This window comes from Pseudophryne corroboree, chromosome 7 (assembly GCF_028390025.1).
Source record: "Pseudophryne corroboree isolate aPseCor3 chromosome 7, aPseCor3.hap2, whole genome shotgun sequence".
In the NCBI taxonomy this organism is placed as follows: Eukaryota; Metazoa; Chordata; class Amphibia; order Anura; family Myobatrachidae; genus Pseudophryne; species Pseudophryne corroboree.
In genome coordinates, this window is record NC_086450.1 from 505477170 (window position 1) to 505496198 (window position 19029).

Sequence of the window (19029 nt, forward strand, 5' to 3'; positions counted from 1 at the left end):
TCGGTTGCCATAGCAACGGAGGGCGCAGCAGCAGCAGGGGCGGGGGTGCCGCCGGGAGAGGAGCTCATCTCCAGCACCGCCTCTCCCTATGCTGTGAATAGGAGCCGTGTCGCATCGACACGGCTCCCATTCACACTGCACCTGACCCGGTAATCAACCCGGGTAAAACCCTTCTTTTTTACCGGGTTGAATTACCGGGTCAGGTGACCCGCTAAATCGGCAAAGGACCTTTCACATCGCACACTAACCCGGTTCGACACGGCAATATGCCGTGTCGATACCGGGTTATTTGTGCGATGTGAAAGGGGTATAATATACACAAAGTTTTAGGATGTGCTGTTTTGTATACTAAACTTCCCTCCTGTGGCAACTGCAGCCACACAGGAAAAAAAAACTTTGCAACCAGAAAAACATTAAACGGGAAAATATATGAAGTGCTGTCACTCAGAGAGGTTATCAGTATATATAAACACGGATTGAAATATCCCTTAAAAACATTTATTAAATACAGCAATACATACATACACACTGCTCAAAAAACTAAAGGGAACACTTAAACACCACAATGTAAAGGTGCATACACAAGGAGAGATTTTGACTAAGATTTTGACTGAGCGTTTTCCCTTGAGCTGGCAGTAGGAGATTTTGACTAACTCTACCAGCGATTTTGGCTAACTCATTTAAAGCAAGGGGATGCTTTTTCTTTTCCAGCGACCTAGCCAAAATTGACTTGCCTGCACAGTCTATTTTTAGCAGCGATAGCGACCTGACGGGGACGCGCATCGCTATCGCTGGCTCTGTACACACAGAGTGATATGCACTAACTTTCTGAGCGATTTTGACTATATAGTCAAAATCTCTCAGCAATATCGCTCCGTGTGTATGCACCTTTACTCCAAGTCAATCACACTTCTGTGAAATCAAACTGTCCACTTAGGAAGCAACACTGATTGACAATCAATTTCACATGCTGTTGTGCAAATGGAATAGACAACAGGTGGAAATTAGGCAATTAGCAAGACACCCCCAATAAAGGAGTTGTTCTGCAGGTGGTGACCACAGACCACTTCTCAGCTCCTATGGTTTCTGGCTGATGTTTTGGTCACTTTTGAAAGCTGGCAGTGCTTTCACTCTAGTGGTAGCATGAGATGGAGTCTACAACCCACACAAGTGGCTCAGGTAGTGCAGCTCATCCAGGAAGGCACATCAATGCGAGCTGTGGCAAGAAGGTTTGCTGTGTCTGTCAGTGTAGTGTCCAGAGCATGGAGGCGCTACCAGGAGACGTGGAGGAGGCCGTAGAAGGGCAACAACCCAGCAGCAGGACCGCTCCCTCCGCCTTTATGCAAGGAGGAACAGGAGGAGCACTGCCAGAGCCCTGCAAAATGACCTCCAGCAAGCCACAAGTGTGCATGTGCCTACTCAAACGATCAGAAACAGACTCCATGAGGGTGGAATGAGGGCCCGACGTCCACAGGTGGGGGTTGTGCTTACAGCCCAACACCGTGCAGGACATTTGGCATTTGCCAGAGAACAACAAGATTGGCAAATTCGCCACTGGCGCCCTGTACTCTTCACAGATGAAAGCAGGTTCTCACTGAGCACATGAGACAGACGTGAGTCTAGAAACGCCAAGGAGAACGTTCTGCTGCCTGCAACATCCTCCAGCATGACCGGTTTGGCAGTGGGTCAGTAATGGTGTGGGGTGGCATTTCTTTGGGGGGCCGCACAGCCCTCCATGTGCTTGCCAGAGGTAGCCTGACTGCCATTAGGTACAGAGATGAGATCCTCAGACCCCTTGTGAGACCATACGCTGGTGCAGTTGGCCCTGGGTTCCTCCTAATGCAAGACAATGCTAGACCTCATGTGGCTGGAGTGTGTCAGCAGTTCCTGCAAGACGAAGAAATTGATGCTATGGACTGGTCCGCCCGTTCCCCAGACCTTAATCCAATTGAGAACATCTGGGACATCATGTCACGTTGCACCACAGACTGTCCAGGAGTTGGCGGATGCTTTAGTCCAGGTCTGGGAGGAGATCCCTCAGGAGACCATCCGCCACCTCATCAGGAGCATGCATCAGGTCATACAGGCACGTGGAGGCCACACACTACTGAGCCTCATTTTGACTTGTTTTAAGGACATTACATCAAAGTTGGATCAGCCTGTAGTGTGTTTTTCCACTTTAATTTTGAGTGTGACCCTTGTAAGGCAAAGCTTCCATATGTCTCTTTGAATTGGCATCATCTGTCCATTGACAGGTCCACAGGGACCTTCTAGCAGAAACTGCCATGGCATTGGCTCTTGAACCCAACAGCCCAATATCTCTCGCAGCCTCTCATATATATAACGCTGCGTCCTTAATGTGACCCAAGGTCAACAAAATACTATCCTTATCTAAGGTGTCAATATCCGAAGACAAGTTATCTACCCACGCTGCAATTGCGCTACCAACCCATGCCGATGCTACCGCCGGCCTGAGTAGGGCTCCAGTATGCACGTAAATTTATTTTAAGGTAGTTTCCTGCCTGCGATCCGCAGGATCGTTTAGGGCCGCCGTGTCCGGGGACGGTAGCGCCACCTTTTTGGATAAGCGTGTCAAAGCCTTGTCCACCGTGGGCGAGGATTCCCACCATAACCTGTCCTTCGAAGGGAAAGGATACGCCATAATAAATAAATTTTAAACCTACCGGTAAATCTTTTTCTCCTAGTCCATAGAGGATACTGGGGACTCCGTAAGGACCATGGGGTATAGACTGGCTCCGCAGGAGACATGGGCACTATAAAGAACTTTAGAATGGGTGTGCACTGGCTCCTCCCTCTATGCCCCTCCTCCAGACCTGTTAGAGAAACTGTGCCCAGAGGAGACGGACAGTACGAGGAAAGGATTTTTGTTAATCTAAGGGCAAGATTCATACCAGCCCACACCATCCACACCGTATAACCTGGAATATACGCAACCAGTTAACAGTATGAACAAACCAGTATCAGCCAACTACTGATCTTAACTGTAACCTAACCCTTATGTAAGCAATAACTATATACAAGTCATGCAGAAATATGTCCACACTGGGACGGGCGCCCAGCATCCTCTACGGACTAGGAGAAAGATTTACCAGTAGGTTTAAAATCTTATTTTCTCTTACGTCCTAGAGGATGCTGGGGACTCCGTAAGGACCATGGGGATTATACCAAAGCTCCAAACCGGGCGGGAGAGTGGGGATGACTGCAGCACCGATTGAGCAAACATGAGGTCCTCCTCAGCCAGGGTATCAAACTTGTAGAATTTTGCAAAAGTGTTTGAACCCGACCAAGTAGCTGCTCGGCAAAGCTGTAAGGCCGAAACGCCTCGGGCAGCCGCCCAAGAAGAGCCCACCTTCCTAGTGGAATGGGCCTTTACTGAATTTGGTAACGGCAATCCAGCTGTAGAATGAGCCTGCTGAATCGTGTTACAGATCCAGCGAGCAATAGTCTGCTTAGAAGCAGGAGTGCCAACCTTGTTGGCTGCATACGGGACAAATAGTGCCTCCGTTTTCCTAACCCGAGCTGTCCTGGCTACGTAAATTTTTAAGGCCCTAATTACATCAAGGGATTTGGAATCCTCCAAGTCTCCCGTAGCCACAGGCACCACAATAGGTTGGGTCATATGAAAAAGAGGACACCACCTTAGGCAAAAATTGAGGACGAGTCCTCAACTCTGCTCTATCCTCATGGAAAATGAGATAGGGGCTCTTATGAGATAAGGCCGCCAATTCGGACACCCACCTTGCAGATGCCAACAACATGACCACTTTCCAAGTGAGAAACTTTAATTCAACTGTTTGAAGAGGTTCAAACCCGTGAGATTTTAGGAACTGTAAACACCACGTTAAGGTCCCATGGTGCCACTGGGGGCACAAAAGGAGGCTGGATGTGCAGCACTCCCTTTACAAAAGTTTGGACTTCTGGGAGAGAAGCCAAGTCCTTCTGGAAGAATATAGATAGGGCCAAAATCTGTACCTTAATGGAGCCTAGCTTTAGGCCCATATCCACTCCTGTCTGTAGAAAGTGGAGAAAACTGCCCAAGTGGAAATCTTCCGTAGGAGCATTCTTAGCTTCACACCAAGATACATACTTCCTCCAGATACGGTGATAATGTTTCGCTGTCACTTCCTTCCTAGTCTTTATCAGAGTAGGGATGACTTCTTCCGGAATACCCTTCCCCGTTAGGATTCGGTGTTCAAACGCCATGTCGTCAAATGTAACCGCGGTAAGTCTTGGAACACGCAGGGTCCCTGCTGCAACAGGTCCTCCATGAGAGGAAGAGGCCACGGATCTTCTGTGAGCATCTCCTGAAGATCTGAATACCAGGCCCTTCGAGGCCGATCTGGAACAATGAGTATTGTCCGTATTCTTTTCCGTCTTATGATTCTCAATATTTTTGAGATGAGAGGAAGAGGGGGGGGGGGGGGGGAGACACCTAGACAGACTGAAACACCCATGGTGTCACCAGGGTGTCTATCGCTACTGCCTGAGGGTCCCTTGACCTGGCACAATACCGCCGAAGCTTCTTGTTGAGGTGTGATGCCATCATGTCTATTTGAGGAAGTCCCCAAAGACTTATTTCTGCAAAGACTTCTTGATGAAGACCCCACTCTCCTGGATGGAGATAGTGTCTGCTGAGGTTTGCTTCCCAGTTGTCCACTCCCGTAATGAATACAGAGCGCTTACGTGATTTTCTGCCCAGCGCAGAATCCTGGTGGCCTCCGCCATTGCCACTCTGCTCCTTGTCCCACCTTGGCGGTTTACATGAGCCACGGCTGTGACGTTGTCCGATTGAATCAGAACCGGTAGGTCGCGAAGAAGATTATCCGCTTGTCGTAGGCCGTTGTATATGGCCCTTAATTCCAGTATGTTGATGTGTAGATAAGCCTCCTGGCTTGACCACAGTCCCTGAAAATTCCTTCCTTGTGTGACTGCTCCCCATCCTCGGAGCCTCGCATCCGTGGTCACCAGAACCCAGTCCTGAATGCCGAACCTGCAACCTTCTAGAAGGTGAGCACTCTGCAGCCACCACAGGAGAGACACCCTGGCCCTGGGGGACAGGGTTATTTTCTGATGTATTTGAAGGTGGGACCCCGACCACTTGTCCAGAAGGTCCCACTGAAATGTCCTCACATGAAACCTGCCGAAGGGGATGGCCCCATAGGCTGCTACCATTTTTCCCAGAACTCTAGTGCATTGATGAACAGACACTTTTCGGTTTTAGCAGGTCTCTGACCATGTTCTGGAGGTCCTGGGCTTTTTCCATTGGGAGAAAAAAAAATAAGAATTTACTCACCAGTAATTCTATTTCTCGTAGTCCGTAGTGGATGCTGGGGACTCCGTAAGGACCATGGGGAATAGACGGGCTCCGCAGGAGACTGGGCACTCTAAGAAAGATTTAGGACTACCTGGTGTGCACTGGCTCCTCCCCCTATGACCCTCCTCCAAGCCTCAGTTAGGACACTGTGCCCGGAAGAGCTGACACAATAAGGAAGGATTTTGAATCCCGGGTAAGACTCATACCAGCCACACCAATCACACCATATAACTCGTGATAGGAACCCCGGTTAACAGTATGATAACAATGGAGCCTCTGAACAGATGGCTCGCAATAACCCGATTTGTGTAACAATAACTATTTACAAGTATTGCAGACAATCCGCACTTGGGATGGGCGCCCAGCATCCACTACGGACTACGAGAAATAGAATTACCGGTGAGTAAATTCTTTTCTCTGACGTCCTAGTGGATGCTGGGGACTCCGTAAGGACCATGGGGATTATACCAAAGCTCCCAAACGGGCGGGAGAGTGCGGATGACTCTGCAGCACCGAATGAGAGAACTCCAGGTCCTCCTCAGCCAGGGTATCAAATTCATAGAATCTTGCAAACGTGGTTGCCCCTGACCAAGTAGCAGCTCGGCAAAGTTGTAAAGCAGAGACCCCTCGGGCAGCCGCCCAAGATGAGCCCACCTTCCTCGTGGAATGGACTTTTACAGATTTAGGCTGCGGTAATCCCACCGCAGAATGCGCCAGCTGAATAGTGCTACAAATCCAGCGCGCGATAGTCTGCTTAGAAGCAGGTGCACCTAACTTGTTGGGTGCATATAGAATAAACAGCGAGTCAGTCTGACTCCAGCTGTCCTGGAAACATAAATTTTCAGGGCCCTGACTACGTCCAGTAACTTGGAATCCTCTAAGTCCCTAGTAGCCGCAGGCACCACAATAGGTTGGTTCAAGTGAAAAGCTGACACCACCTTCGGGAGAAACTGAGGACGAGTCCACAACTCTGCCCTATCCATATGGAAAATCAGATAGGGGCTTTTACAGGACAAAGCCGCCAATTCTGACACGTCTGGCCGAAGCCAGAGCCAACAACTTAACCACTTTCCACGCGAGATATTTTAAATCCACAGTCTTAAGTGGCTCAAACCAATGTGATTTTAGAAACTCCAAAACCACATTGAGATCCCAAGGTGCCACTGGGGGCACAAAAGGAGGCCGAATATGCAGAACTCCCTTGACAAAGGTCTGAACTTCAGGCAGTGAAGCCAGTTCTTTCTGGAAGAAAATCGACAGGGCCGAGATCTGGACTTTAATGGACCCCAATTTGAGGCCCAAAGTCACACCTGCTTGCAGGAAATGTAGGAATCGACAGAGTTGAAATTCCTCCGTTGGGGCCTTCTTGGCCTCACACCAAGCAACATATTTCCGCCAAATGCGGTGATAATGTTTTGCGGTGACATCCTTCCTGGCCTTGATCAGGGTAGGGATGACTTCCTCCGGAATGCCTTTTTTCTTTAGGATCCGGCGTTCAACCGCCATGCCGTCAAATGCAGCCGCGGTAAGTCTTGGAACAGACAGGGTCCCTGCTGCAGCAGGTCTTGTCTGAGCGGCAGAGGCCAAGGGTCCTCTGCAAGCATCTCTTGAAGTTCCGGGTACCAAGCTCTTCTTGGCCAATCCGGAGCCACGAGAATAGTTCTCACTCCTCGCCTTCTTATTATGCTCAGTACCTTGGGTATGAGAGGCAGAGGAGGAAACACATAAACCGACTGGTACACCCATGGTGTCACTAGAGCGTCCACCGCGATCGCCTGAGGGTCCCTTGACCTGGCGCAATACCGTTTTAGCTTTTTGTTGAGGCGGGACGCCATCATGTTCACCTGTGGTTTTTCCCAACGGTTTACCAGCATTCGGAAAACTTATGGATGAAGTCCCCATTCTCCCGGGTGGAGGTCGTGCCTGCTGAGTAAGTCTGCTTCCCAGTTGTCCACTCCCGGAATGAATACTGCTGTCAGTGCTAACACATGATTCTCTGCCCATCGGAGAATCCTTGTGGCTTCTGCCATTGCCCTCCTGCTTCTTGTGCCGCCCTGTCTGTTTACATGGGCGACCGCCGTGATGTTGTCTGACTGTATCAGCACCGTCCGGTTCTGAAGCAGGGGTCTTGCTTGGCTTAGGGCATTGTAAATGGCCCTTAGCTCCAGAATATTTATGTGAAGCGAAATCTCCTGATTTCACCACAGTCCTTGGAAATTTCTTCCCGGTGTGACTGCCCCCCAGCCCCGAAGGCTGGCATCCGTGGTCACCAGAACCCAGTCCTGTATTCCGAATCTGCGGCCCTCTAGTAGATGAGCCCTCTGCAGCCACCACAGCAGCGACACCCTTGTTCTTGCCGACAGGGTTATCCGCTGTTGCCTCTGGAGATGGGACCCGGACCATTTGTCCAACAGGTCCCACTGGAAAGTCCTTGCGTGGAACCTTCCGAATGGAATTGCCTCGTACGAAGCTACCATTTTTCCCAGGACTCGTGTGCATTGATGTACGGACACCTGACCCGGTTTTAGGATGTCTCTGACTAGAGATGACAACTCCTCTGCTTTTTCCACTGGAAGAAACACTCTTTTCTGGTCTGTGTCCAGAATCATTCCCAGGAACCGAAGACGTGTCGTCGGGACCAGCTGTGACTTTGGAATGTTGAGAATCCAGCCGTGCTGTTGTAGTACTTCCTGAGAAAATGCTACCCCCACTACCAACTGTTCCCTGGACCTCACCTTTATCAGGAGATCGTCCAAGTACGGGATAATTGAAACTCCTTTCTTGCGAAGAAGAATCATCATTTCGGCCATTACCTTGGTAAAGACCCTCGGTGCCGTGGACAACCCAAACGGCAGCGTCTGGAACTGATAGTGACAGTCCTGTACCACAAATCTGAGGTACTCCTGGTGAGGAGGGTAAATGGGGACATGTAGGTACGCATCCTTGATGTCCAGGGAGACCATGTAATCCCCCTCGTCCAGGCTTGCAATAACCGCCCTGAGCGATTCCATCTTGAACTTGAACCTTTTGATATAAGCGTTCAAGGATTTTAAATTTAAGATGGGTCTCACCGAACCGTCCGGTTTCGGTACCACAAACATTGTGGAATAGTAACCCTTTCCTTGCTGAAGGAGGGGTACCTTGACAATCACTTCTTGTGAATACAGTTTTTGAATAGCCACCAACACTGCCTCCCTGGCAGAGGGAGTTGCCGGTAAGGCAGACTTTAGGAAACGGCGGAGGGGGGGGGGGGAAGACGTCTCGAATTCCAGCCTGTACCCCTGAAGTACTACCTGAAGGACCCAGGGATCCACCTGTGAGAGAGCCCACTGTGCGCTGAAATTTCTGAGACGGGCTCCCACCGTACCCGGGTCCGCCTGAGCAGCCCCAGCGTCATGCTGTGGACTTACCGGACGCAGGGGAGGACTTCTGCTCTTGGGAACTAGCTGTGTGTTGCAGCTTTTTTCCTCTACCTCTGCCTCTCGGCAGAAAGGATGAGCCTCTAGCCCTCTTGCTTTTCTGGGGCCGAAAGGACTGTACCTGATAATACGGTGCTTTCTTTTGCTGTGGGGCAGCCTGTGGCAAAAAGGTCGATTTCCCAGCAGTAGCTGTGGACACGAGGTCCGAAAGCAGTTCCACCCCCTTATAGGGTAAAACCTCCATGTGCCGCTTTGAGTCGGCATCGCCAGACCATTGCCGAGTCCATAACCCCCTTCTGGCGGCAATGGACATAGCGCTTATTCTTGATGCCAGCCGACAAATATCCCTCCGTGCATCAAGCATGTATAAAGACTGCATCTTTTATATGCTCAATCGTCAGCAAAATATTGTCCCTATCCATGGTATCAATAAATAATCAGACAGGGAATCTGACCACGCAGCAGCAGCACTGCACATCCAAGCTGATGCAATCGCTGGTCGCAATATAATGCCCGTGTGTGTGTAAATAGAAAGCAGGAAGCTACCCTAAAAGCTATCAGCAGGCTCCTTCAGGGTGGCCGTATCCGGAGACGGTAGTGCCACCTTCTTTGATAAGCTTGTCAGCGCTTTATCTACCCTAGGGGGTGTTTCCCAACGTGACCTATCCTCTAACGGGAAAGGGTATGCTGCCAATAACCGTTTTGAAATTATCAATTTCTTATCGGGGAAGTCCACGCTTCCTCACACACCTCATTTAATTCTTCAGATGCAGGAAAAACTACAGGTAGTTTCTCACCAAACATAATACCCTTTTTTGTGGTACCTGGGGTATTATCAGAAATGTGTAAAACATTTTTCATTGCCTCAATCATGTAACGGGTGGACCTATTGGAGGGTACACTAGTCTCATCATCGTCGACACTGGAGTCAGTATCCGTGTCGACGTCTGTATCTGTGACCTGAGGTAGCGGGCGTTTTAAAGCCCCTGATGACATTTGAGACGCTGGAACAGGCACAAGCTGTGTAGCCGGCTGTCCTATGTCGTCAAACCTTTTGTGCAAGGAGTTGACACTTTCACGCAATTCCTTCCATAGGTCCAACCACACAGGTGTCGATCACTCAGGGGGTGACATCACATTCACAGGCATTTGCTCCGCCTCCACATCATTTTCCTCCTCATACATGTCGACACAGCAGTACCGACACCCAGCAGACACACAGGGAATGCTCTTACAGAGGACAGGACCCCACAAAGCCCTTTGGGGAGACAGAGGGAGAGTATGCCAGCACACCAGGGCGCTATATAACACAGGGATATCACTATACAGAGTGTTTTCCCCTATAGCTGCCTATAATATATATATACTGCGCCTAATTAGTGCCCCCCCTCTCTTTTACCCTTTCTGTAGTGCAGGACTGCAGGGGAGAGTCAGGGAGCTTCCTTCCAGCGGAGCTGTGAGGGAAAAATGTCGCCAGTGTGCTGAGGGAGATAGCCCCGCCCCTTTTTCGGCGGGCTTTCTCCCGCTATTGTAAAAGTTCTGGCAGGGGTTAAAAAGCACCTATATAGCCTCTGGGGCTATATATGGTGCCAGTTTGCCAGCCAAGGTGTTAGTATTGCTGCTCAGGGCGCCCCCCCCAGCACCCTGCACCCATCAGTGACCGCAGTGTGTGGTGTGCATGAGGAGCAATGGCGCACAGCTGCAGTGCTGTGTGCTACCTTGGAGAAGATAGAAGTCTTCAGCCGCCGATTTTCCGGACCACCTTCTTGCTTCTGGCTCTGTAAGGGGGACGGCGACGCGGCTCCGGGAACGGACGACGAGGTCGGGTTCTGTGTTCGATCCCTCTGGAGCGAATGGTGTCCAGTAGCCTAAGAAGCCCAAGCTACCACCACTTAGGTAGGTTCGCTTCTTCTCCCCTTAGTCCCTCGATGCAGTGAGCCTGTTGCCAGCAGGTCTCACTGAAAATAAAAAACCTAAACTATACTTTCTTTCTAGAAGCTCAGGAGAGCCCCTAGTGTGCATCCAGCTCGGCCGGGCACAGAAATCTAACTGAGGCTTGGAGGAGGGTCATGGGGGGAGGAGCCAGTGCACACCAGGTAGTCCTAAATCTTTTAGAGTGCCCAGTCTCCTGCGGAGCAGTCTATTCCCCATGGTCCTTACGGAGTCCCCAGCATCCACTAGGACGTCAGAGAAACACTCTTCTGTACCGTGTCCAGAATCATGCCTAGGAATGATAGTGGAGTCGGAATCAATTGCGACTGGCAGATTTAGAATCCAACCGTGTTGTTGTAGCACTCTCAGGGAGAGCGACACGCTTTTCAGCAATTGATCCCTCGATCTCGCTTTTATCAGGAGATCGTCCAAGTACGGGATAATTGTGACTCCATGCCTGCGCAGGAGCACCATCATCTCCGCCATCACCTTCGTGAAAATCTTCGGGGCCGTGGAAAGCCCAAACGGCAACGTCTGAAACTGATAATGACAGTCCTGTACAGCGAATCTCAGGTACTCCTGATGAGGATATATGGGGACATGAAGGTATGCATCCTTTATGTCCAGTGACGCCATAAAATCCCCTCCTTCCAGACTGGATATTACCGCTCGGAGCGATTCCATCTTGAATTTGAACCTTTTCAAGTACAGGTTTAGGAATTTCAGATTTAAAATGGGTCTGACAGAGCCATCCGGCTTCGGGACCACGAACAGGGTTGAATAGTACCCTTTCCCCTGTTGGACTAGCGGAACCCTGACAATCACTTGCTGTTGACACAGCTTTTGAATTGCAGCTAACACTACCTCCCTCTCCGGGGGAGAAGCTGGCAAGGCCGATTTAATCGGCGAGGGGGCACATCTTCGAATTCCAGTTTGTAGCCCTGGGATACAATTTCCATCGCCCAAGGATCCACATCTGACAGAACCCAGACCTAGCTGAAGGGTCGAAGATGTGCCCCCACGGGTGCGGACTCCCTCAGTGGAGCCCCAGCGTCATGCGGTGGATTTAGTAGAAGCCGGGGGGGACTTCTGTTCCTGGGAGCTAGCCGAAGCAGGTGTTCTTTTCCCTCTACCCTTACCTCTGGCGAGGAAGGAAGAGCCCCAACCTCTTCTGGACTTATGCGACCGAAAGGACTGCATCTGATATTGTGGAGTTTTCTTTTGCTGCGGGGGAACAAAAGGCAAAAAAGTAGATTTACCTGCGGTAGCTGTGGAAACCAGGTCCGCGAGACCTTCCCCATATAAAACTTCACCTTTGTAAGGTAAAACATCCATATGCTTTCAAGTCGGCATCCCCCGTCCATTGGCGGGTCCACAGGGCTCGCCTAGCAGAAATCGCCATGGCGTTGGCTCTTGAACATAGCAGCCCAACGTCTCTCATATATAAGACTGCGTCTTTAATGGGACCTAAGGTCAATAAAATGGTATCCCTATATAGGGTCTCAATGTCAGCGGACAAGGTATCTGTCAAAGCTGCAACCGCGCTACATACCCATGCCGATGCTATTGCCGGTCTGAGTAAAGCCCCCGTATGTGTATAAATAGATTTTAAGGTAGTTTCCTGTCTGCGATCAGCAGGATCCTTGAGGGCTGCTGTGTCTGGAGACGGTAACGCCACCTTTTTGTACAAGCGCGTTAAAGCCTTGTCCACCCTGGGCGAGGATTCCCACCGTACCCTGTCCTGTGCAGGGAAAGGATACGCCATAAGAATCCTCTTAGGAATCTGCAGTTTTTTTGTCTGGAGTTTCCCAAGCTTTTTCAAATAACTTGTTCAGCTCATGAGATGGGGGAAAGGTAACCTCAGGTTTCTTTTCCTTATACATGCATACCCTTGTGTCAGGGACAGAGGGGTCATCTGTGATATGCAAAACATCTTTTATTGCCATAATCATATAATGAATACTTTTGGCCACCCTTGGGTGTAACCTTGCATCATCGTAGTTGACACTGGAATCAGAATCCGTGTCGGTATCTGTGTCTGCTATTTGGGATAGATAATGTTTTTGAGACCCTGAAGGGCCCTGTGACACATTTAAAGCCATGGAGTGACTCCGTTTTTTCCCTAGACTCTGCTTTGTCCAACCTCTTATGCAATAAGGTCACATTTGCATTTAAAACATTCCACATGTCCAATCAGGTGTCGGCGTTGCCGACGGAGACACCACAATCATCTGCTCCACCCCGCTTCAGACATGCCAACACCCTCGTACCGACACCCCCACACACACAGGGATATTTATCTGGAGATAGTCCCCCAATAAGGCCCTTAGGAGAGACAGAGTATGCCAGCACACCCAGCGCCAACTGACACTGGAAAACAAATTCCCAGAATATATAGCGCTTTTGTATAAATTATGTACAATACACTCACTGCGCCTCACAAGTGCCCCCCCCCCCCCCCCCTCTCTTTTTAGCCCTGTGTCACCGTGTTCAGCAGGGCAGAGTCCGGGGAGCCAGCGTCTCTGCAGTGCTCTGTGAAGAAAATGGCGCTGGTTAGTGCTGTGGGACCAAGCTCCGCCCCCTCCAGCGGCGGGCTTCGGTCCCGCTCAATTTTATAATACTGGCAGGGGATTTATATAACTACTGCCGCCGCAGCCTATAATACTCCTTTGCCAGCCTTAGAGGTTTATATTGCTGCCCAGGGCGCCCCCCCTTCGCCCTGCACCCATCCATGCCTGCTAGTGTGTGTTGTGTGGGAGCAATGGCGCGCAGCGTTACCGCTGCGCACTTACCTCTGGGAAGATCTGAAGTCTTCTGCAGCCTTGAAGTCTTCTTTTCTTCTTATTCTCACCCGGCCTCTATCTTCCGGCTCTGCGAGGAGGACGGCGGCGCGGCTCTGGGACGAACGGCAGGGTGAGACCTGCGTTCCGACTCCCTCTGGAGCTAATGGCGTCCAGTAGCCTAAGAAGCAGAGCCTATCACTTAAGTAGGTCTGCTTCTCTCTCCTCAGTCCCACGATGCAGGGAGCCTGTTGCCAGCAGTGCTCCCTGAAAATAAAAAAACCTAACAAAAGTCTTTCAGAGAAACTCAGGAGAGCTCCCTGTAATGCACACAGTCTCCTCTGGGCACAGTATCTAACTGAGGTCTGGAGGAGGGGCATAGAGGGAGGAGCCAGTGCACACCCATTCTAAAGTTCTTTATAGTGCCCATGTCTCCTGCGGAGCCCGTCTATACCCCATGGTTCTTACGGAGTCCCCAGCATCCTCTAGGACGCAAGAGAAATTCTCTTGGGAACCTGCAGTCTCTTGTCTGGAGTTTTCCAAGCCTTTTCAAATAAAGCGTTCAGCTCATGAGATGGGGGAAACGTTACCTCATGTTTCTTCCCCTTAAACATGCAGACCCTCGTGTCAGGGACAGAAGGGTCCTCTGATATGTAAAACATCTTTTATTGCAATAATCATATATTGAATACTCTTGGCCACTCTTGGTTGTAACCTCGCATCATCATAGTCGACACTGGAATCAGAATCCGTGTCGGTATCAGTGTCTGCTACCTGGGAAAAGGGACGTTTATAGGACCCTGAAGGGTCTTGTGACACCGCCAAAGCCATGGATTGACTCCCTGCTTTGTCCAATCTCTTATGCAATAACGTCACATTTGCATTTAACACATTCCACAAGTCCAACCAATCCGGTGTCGGCTGTGCCGACAGAGACACCACCACCATCTGCTCTGCATCCTCCCTAGACGAGCCTTCCACTTCAGACTGGTCGACACACACGTACCGACACCCCCACACACTCTGGGATTTATGAATATGGGGAAAGTCCCCCAATAAGGCCCTTTGGGGAGACAGAGAGTATGCCAGCACACACCCCAGCTCCACTAGACACTGAAAACAGTCCCAGCCTATACAGCGCTTTTTTGTATATGAACTGCGCCAAATAAATGTGCCCCCCTCCTCGTTTTTTATCCCGTTACTTGGTTCAGCAGGGGAGAGTCTGGGAGAAGCTTCTCTGCAGCATGCTGTGGAGAAAATGGCGCTGGTTAGTGCTGGAGGATCAAGCCCCGCCCCCTGGACAGCGGGCTTGGGTCCCGCTCAATTTCTTTATACTGGCGGGGGTTTTATAAAATACTGCCTCCGCAGTACCTAAGCCTGGTGCCAGTCTTATTTGAGGTAATTATTGCTGCCCAGGGCGCCCCCCCTGCGCCCTGCACCCTTGCTGTGTCTGTGTGGGAGCAATGGCGCGCGGCGCGACCGCTGCGCGGTACCTCACTGAAGATCTGAAGTCTTCTGCCGCCTGTGAAGTCTTCTTTCTTCATATACTCACCCGGCTTCTATCTTCCGGCTCTGTGAGGACGGCGGCGCGGCTCCGGGAAGAACAGCGAGGACGACACCTGTGTTCCGACCCTCTAGAGCTAATGGTGTCCAGTAGCCTAAGAAGCAGAGCCTATCAGTTAAGTAGGGCTGCTTCTCTCCCCTCAGTCCCACGATGCAGGGAGCCTGGTGCCAGCAGTGCTCCCTGAAAATAAAAAACCTAACAAAATTCTTTTACAGAGAAATTCAGTAGAGCTCCCCTGCAGTGCACCCAGTCTCCTCTGGGTACAGGATCTAACTGAGGTCTGGAGGAGGGGCATAGAGGGAGGAGCCAGTTTACACCCATCTAAAGTCTTAGAGTGCCCATGTCTCCTGTGGAGCCCATCTATACCCATGGTCCTTACGGAGTCCCCAGCATCCTCTAGGATGTAAGAGAAATAAGGAGGACCCACCAGGAGGAGAGTATGCAGCTGTAAGAGGGAAGGGGCACAAAAGAGCCTTTGGGGGGCGGAACAGGATGGAGCAAGAGACAGCGCAGCAGGGTAGCGGGCAGTGAGGGTGTGGGGCCATATAGGGGAGCGGACAGAGCTGACTAAGCCATTGCTTTCTGTTATCAGCCAGATGAGGCTGATGTAGGCAGCTCTGTATTGGTCTGGCAGGACAATGACATAGGACTCTACAACAGAATTCCCTTCTCAAATATCTCCAGTACTGAAGCAATATAATAGCAGCAGATTCATACAAACTATCCCCAACAAACAATTATAGGTATCAGCGATTCAGCTTCTCATGACGAAACTGCAGGGGATTAAACTTAATCAGATCTTACCAATAATGTCAGCCACGGAAAGGTTTAGGGCTTTTGGGGTGTCCTTTGTATCAAGTTCCCTGTCCCCCTGCATCAATAGTATCTGTGATGAGTCAACCTCTAGCCGAGATGCCATAGAATCCACCAGACTCTGCAAGGGTTCCATCTGAATAGAGACAGCATTATTCAAATTACACCCACAGTCCAAGACACAGGGACACATACATACATATACACACACATATATACTGTATACACACACACACACGTGTGTATACAATACATACCATACCATACCATACATAACATACATACATTACATACATCGCATCAACCCTAAAGATCACATTTAAGCTAAATAAAAGTAAAGTGAAGGATTTTCAGGTCGGTGATCAATACAATAAACCAATGGATGATCCAATGAGAAATCCGGTACACCCGCAGTCCTGCAACAACTGAGGTTACGTCTGGGCTGGCTTTTTGGAATGTATGTTCTGTGCATTGACACTACAAATACACCCCCACCCCTCAACAAACTCTCCAAATGTCTAGTTGCAGGCTCAAACATTTAATGCCAGCCAGATAGCTACTCACCATCCGGATGTTTATGCGGAAGATTTGCCCCCTCCGGCGTACTTTTATGGTCAGTTCTGGCGCTGGACTGCTCCCGACCATGATCACGTCATTGTCATCGCTGATGGAGTTGTGTACCGGGGACAGGACGGTGCCCAAATCCTTTAGACTAGCCTCCATCTCCCTGCCACAGAGTAAGCGTGTAGAGGTGAGTAGAGCAATCAGGAGACCTGGCTGCACAGACAGGAGGGGTGGGAGGAACCAGCTACAAGAGGTCTGTATTCCACCATACCGAAGCTTTATTAAACCTCACTAACAAAGTGAAATCTACCTGCCTGTCCACCCACTAGCTGGCAGTGAGGTTTTCCTACATACTGCTACCTTTGTCCACTATTAGTAAGCCAGACCCTAATGCCAATATCCCTCACTCATTTACAGTAGGTAGCAAACTAGAGAACTTTCTCCCAGGAATCCAGTACAAATCTATTTACAGCCCCAGACAGACCATCCATGCATGCCTATGCCCTCGTAGCCCTGTATGACCCCAATACCCAGTGATTTCGGTCACTGATCACCAAATAAGATCTCAATCAGATGCTGGGAGCTACAGGCAGACGGCAGGACACTCAGAAGAGGAAGGGTGGCGTGTTGGGGCAATAGGGTCTCTGGAACAGGTGGTTAGCTATATGGGAAGGGTATCCCAGTCCAGTAATGGCGGTCAATTGCTGGGTATGAGAACCCTAGTGATGGTGCGCTGTATTGTGCTGACACATGCAACTAGAAAACCCAGTGACTGTTAGGATTCAGTTCAATCCATTTAAAAGATTGCAGCCGAACCCTCTAACGGGATTCCGTGCACCCCCACTCCTATTCACGCACTTGTAACCGCTTCATTTCTGTAGCAATTGTCGTTGGTTTGTCCAGTACTTTGTAGGGTGAAAGCGGTGGGAAAATACCCAATAAAACGTGTAACCCCACTTGGTTCAGATAATGATACACCCCCTTCTCCGTGTACACTGGATATCACAGCCTGCATGTCTCAAGCAACAGCAGCACTGTGCAGTGCATATGGGAGGTGGGGCAGTATCGGCGAGCTCTGCCGACCGCCTGACGCTTTTACTGGACGCACACACAATACAGCCTGCTGGAGTGAAAGGGAAAGTTACCCAAACACTACCCAGCAATGAAGGGGTTATACAAACAAAGCGCAGACCAACCAACAGGAAAACGCGGAACAGAATCCGGAGCTCACCAGAATGGCAGACGCATGAGGCTACGGAGAACGGTGCACTGTGGAGGTTACTGTACCTTATCTGCTTGTTCTTCCGACCTTTCCTTACTGGCGTCTTCGGGGTGGGGGGTGGCGAAGGTGAGGAGTCACGGATCCTATGAAAGAAATAATGTTGGAACACACACCAGTGCTGAGGACACAAACAGCCGACAGACTGGGAACCAGCAGTCACCTCTGACACGGGACATCCGATTTCTCATTCTCCGCGTCCGAGTCAGACAGATCGTACATCGGTAATTTCACTGTTGCGGCCTGTGGTTCTGCAATGGCTTCATTCTCTAGGTCTGCAGAGGTGGAGACATCAGAATTGTGGGGCTTGTATGAAGTCTGACTTCTCCAAGAAAACATACTCCGTCCCGAGCAGTCATCTGACCACCTTCATCCATTACTGACAACTCTATCCCAAGAGGACATCAAAGTCCTACTATCCCATTACCGCCTGCTCCACCCCAAGGGCTCATGACTCACCATCGCAGCCCTGCTTCATCTGCAGCTCTTTCTCCATCTCATCCAAGGTACTGGGGCGATCAGAGAGCAGCTTCAGAGAACTGTTCACCTGCAGGTAATGACAGGAGATGGACAGATGCTGGCGAACCACACATTTAGGTGTAATGTAACGAGGACAGTCTACAACCGGTACATAGATCACACAACCAACCATATGAGTAAGAGGCTTTTAGGGAGCCCAGGTGGAAACAGCTGAGCTACTCTCCTAAATCCACCTGCGCACCAGAATACAACGTATTAGGTGGAAGGACAGGTATCTGGAATATGCATTTAGGCAGTCTTTAAGTTACCTCCAACTAGGATTTAACATTATTTGCATGATGTGCACGGCCTTCTAGCATGCTCTCATAGAGAAGACATAAAAACCTGTCATGCTATGGTGTTCATTCTAGCACCCTGCACCTTTCAAAATCCGCGCAGTTCCGCTTTCCTGCCTGGGGTGTCGCTCTCTGCTCTGGTGCTTCTCAGCACACAGGTCTATATCACAGCACTGAGTAACAGCTCAGAGTGTGCTGAGAAGCACCACAGCAGAGAGCGACACCCCAGGCAGGAAAGAGGAACTGCAAGGATTTTGAAAGGTGCAGGGTGCTAGAATGAACACTATGCTATACACACACACACACACACTACGATCAGCAATAGGGGACAATGAAGATCAAAATGCTTCATGAACATAAAGCAGCTATGCATGGAACAGTTATGCAAAGACTAGTCTCCTATAGATTTGCCCAGATCTGTGACTCATTTGACTAACTCCGCCCAGTGTTGTGACTCCACCCAGCGTTAGCAAATGAGTCACAAAGTCACAGATCTGGGCTATTATATAGGAGATTAGTACCATGACG

The 19029-nt window shown here is 50.1% G+C and overlaps 1 protein-coding gene across 2 annotated transcripts in view; it reads right to left on the reverse strand.

Moving 5' to 3' along the window:
- Window positions 1-19029, reverse strand: part of LOC134945842 (NFATC2-interacting protein-like) — a 60605-nt gene that overhangs the window by 8859 nt on the left and 32717 nt on the right. For both annotated transcript variants that reach the window (XM_063935363.1, XM_063935364.1), the window contains 5 exons: window positions 18146-18233; window positions 17850-17961; window positions 17695-17772; window positions 16408-16570; window positions 15835-15979 (listed from right to left, as the gene is read on the reverse strand). In XM_063935363.1, the coding sequence (XP_063791433.1) occupies window positions 15835-15979; window positions 16408-16570; window positions 17695-17772; window positions 17850-17961; window positions 18146-18233 (586 nt within the window). The remainder of the gene's footprint in view (window positions 1-15834; window positions 15980-16407; window positions 16571-17694; window positions 17773-17849; window positions 17962-18145; window positions 18234-19029) is intronic.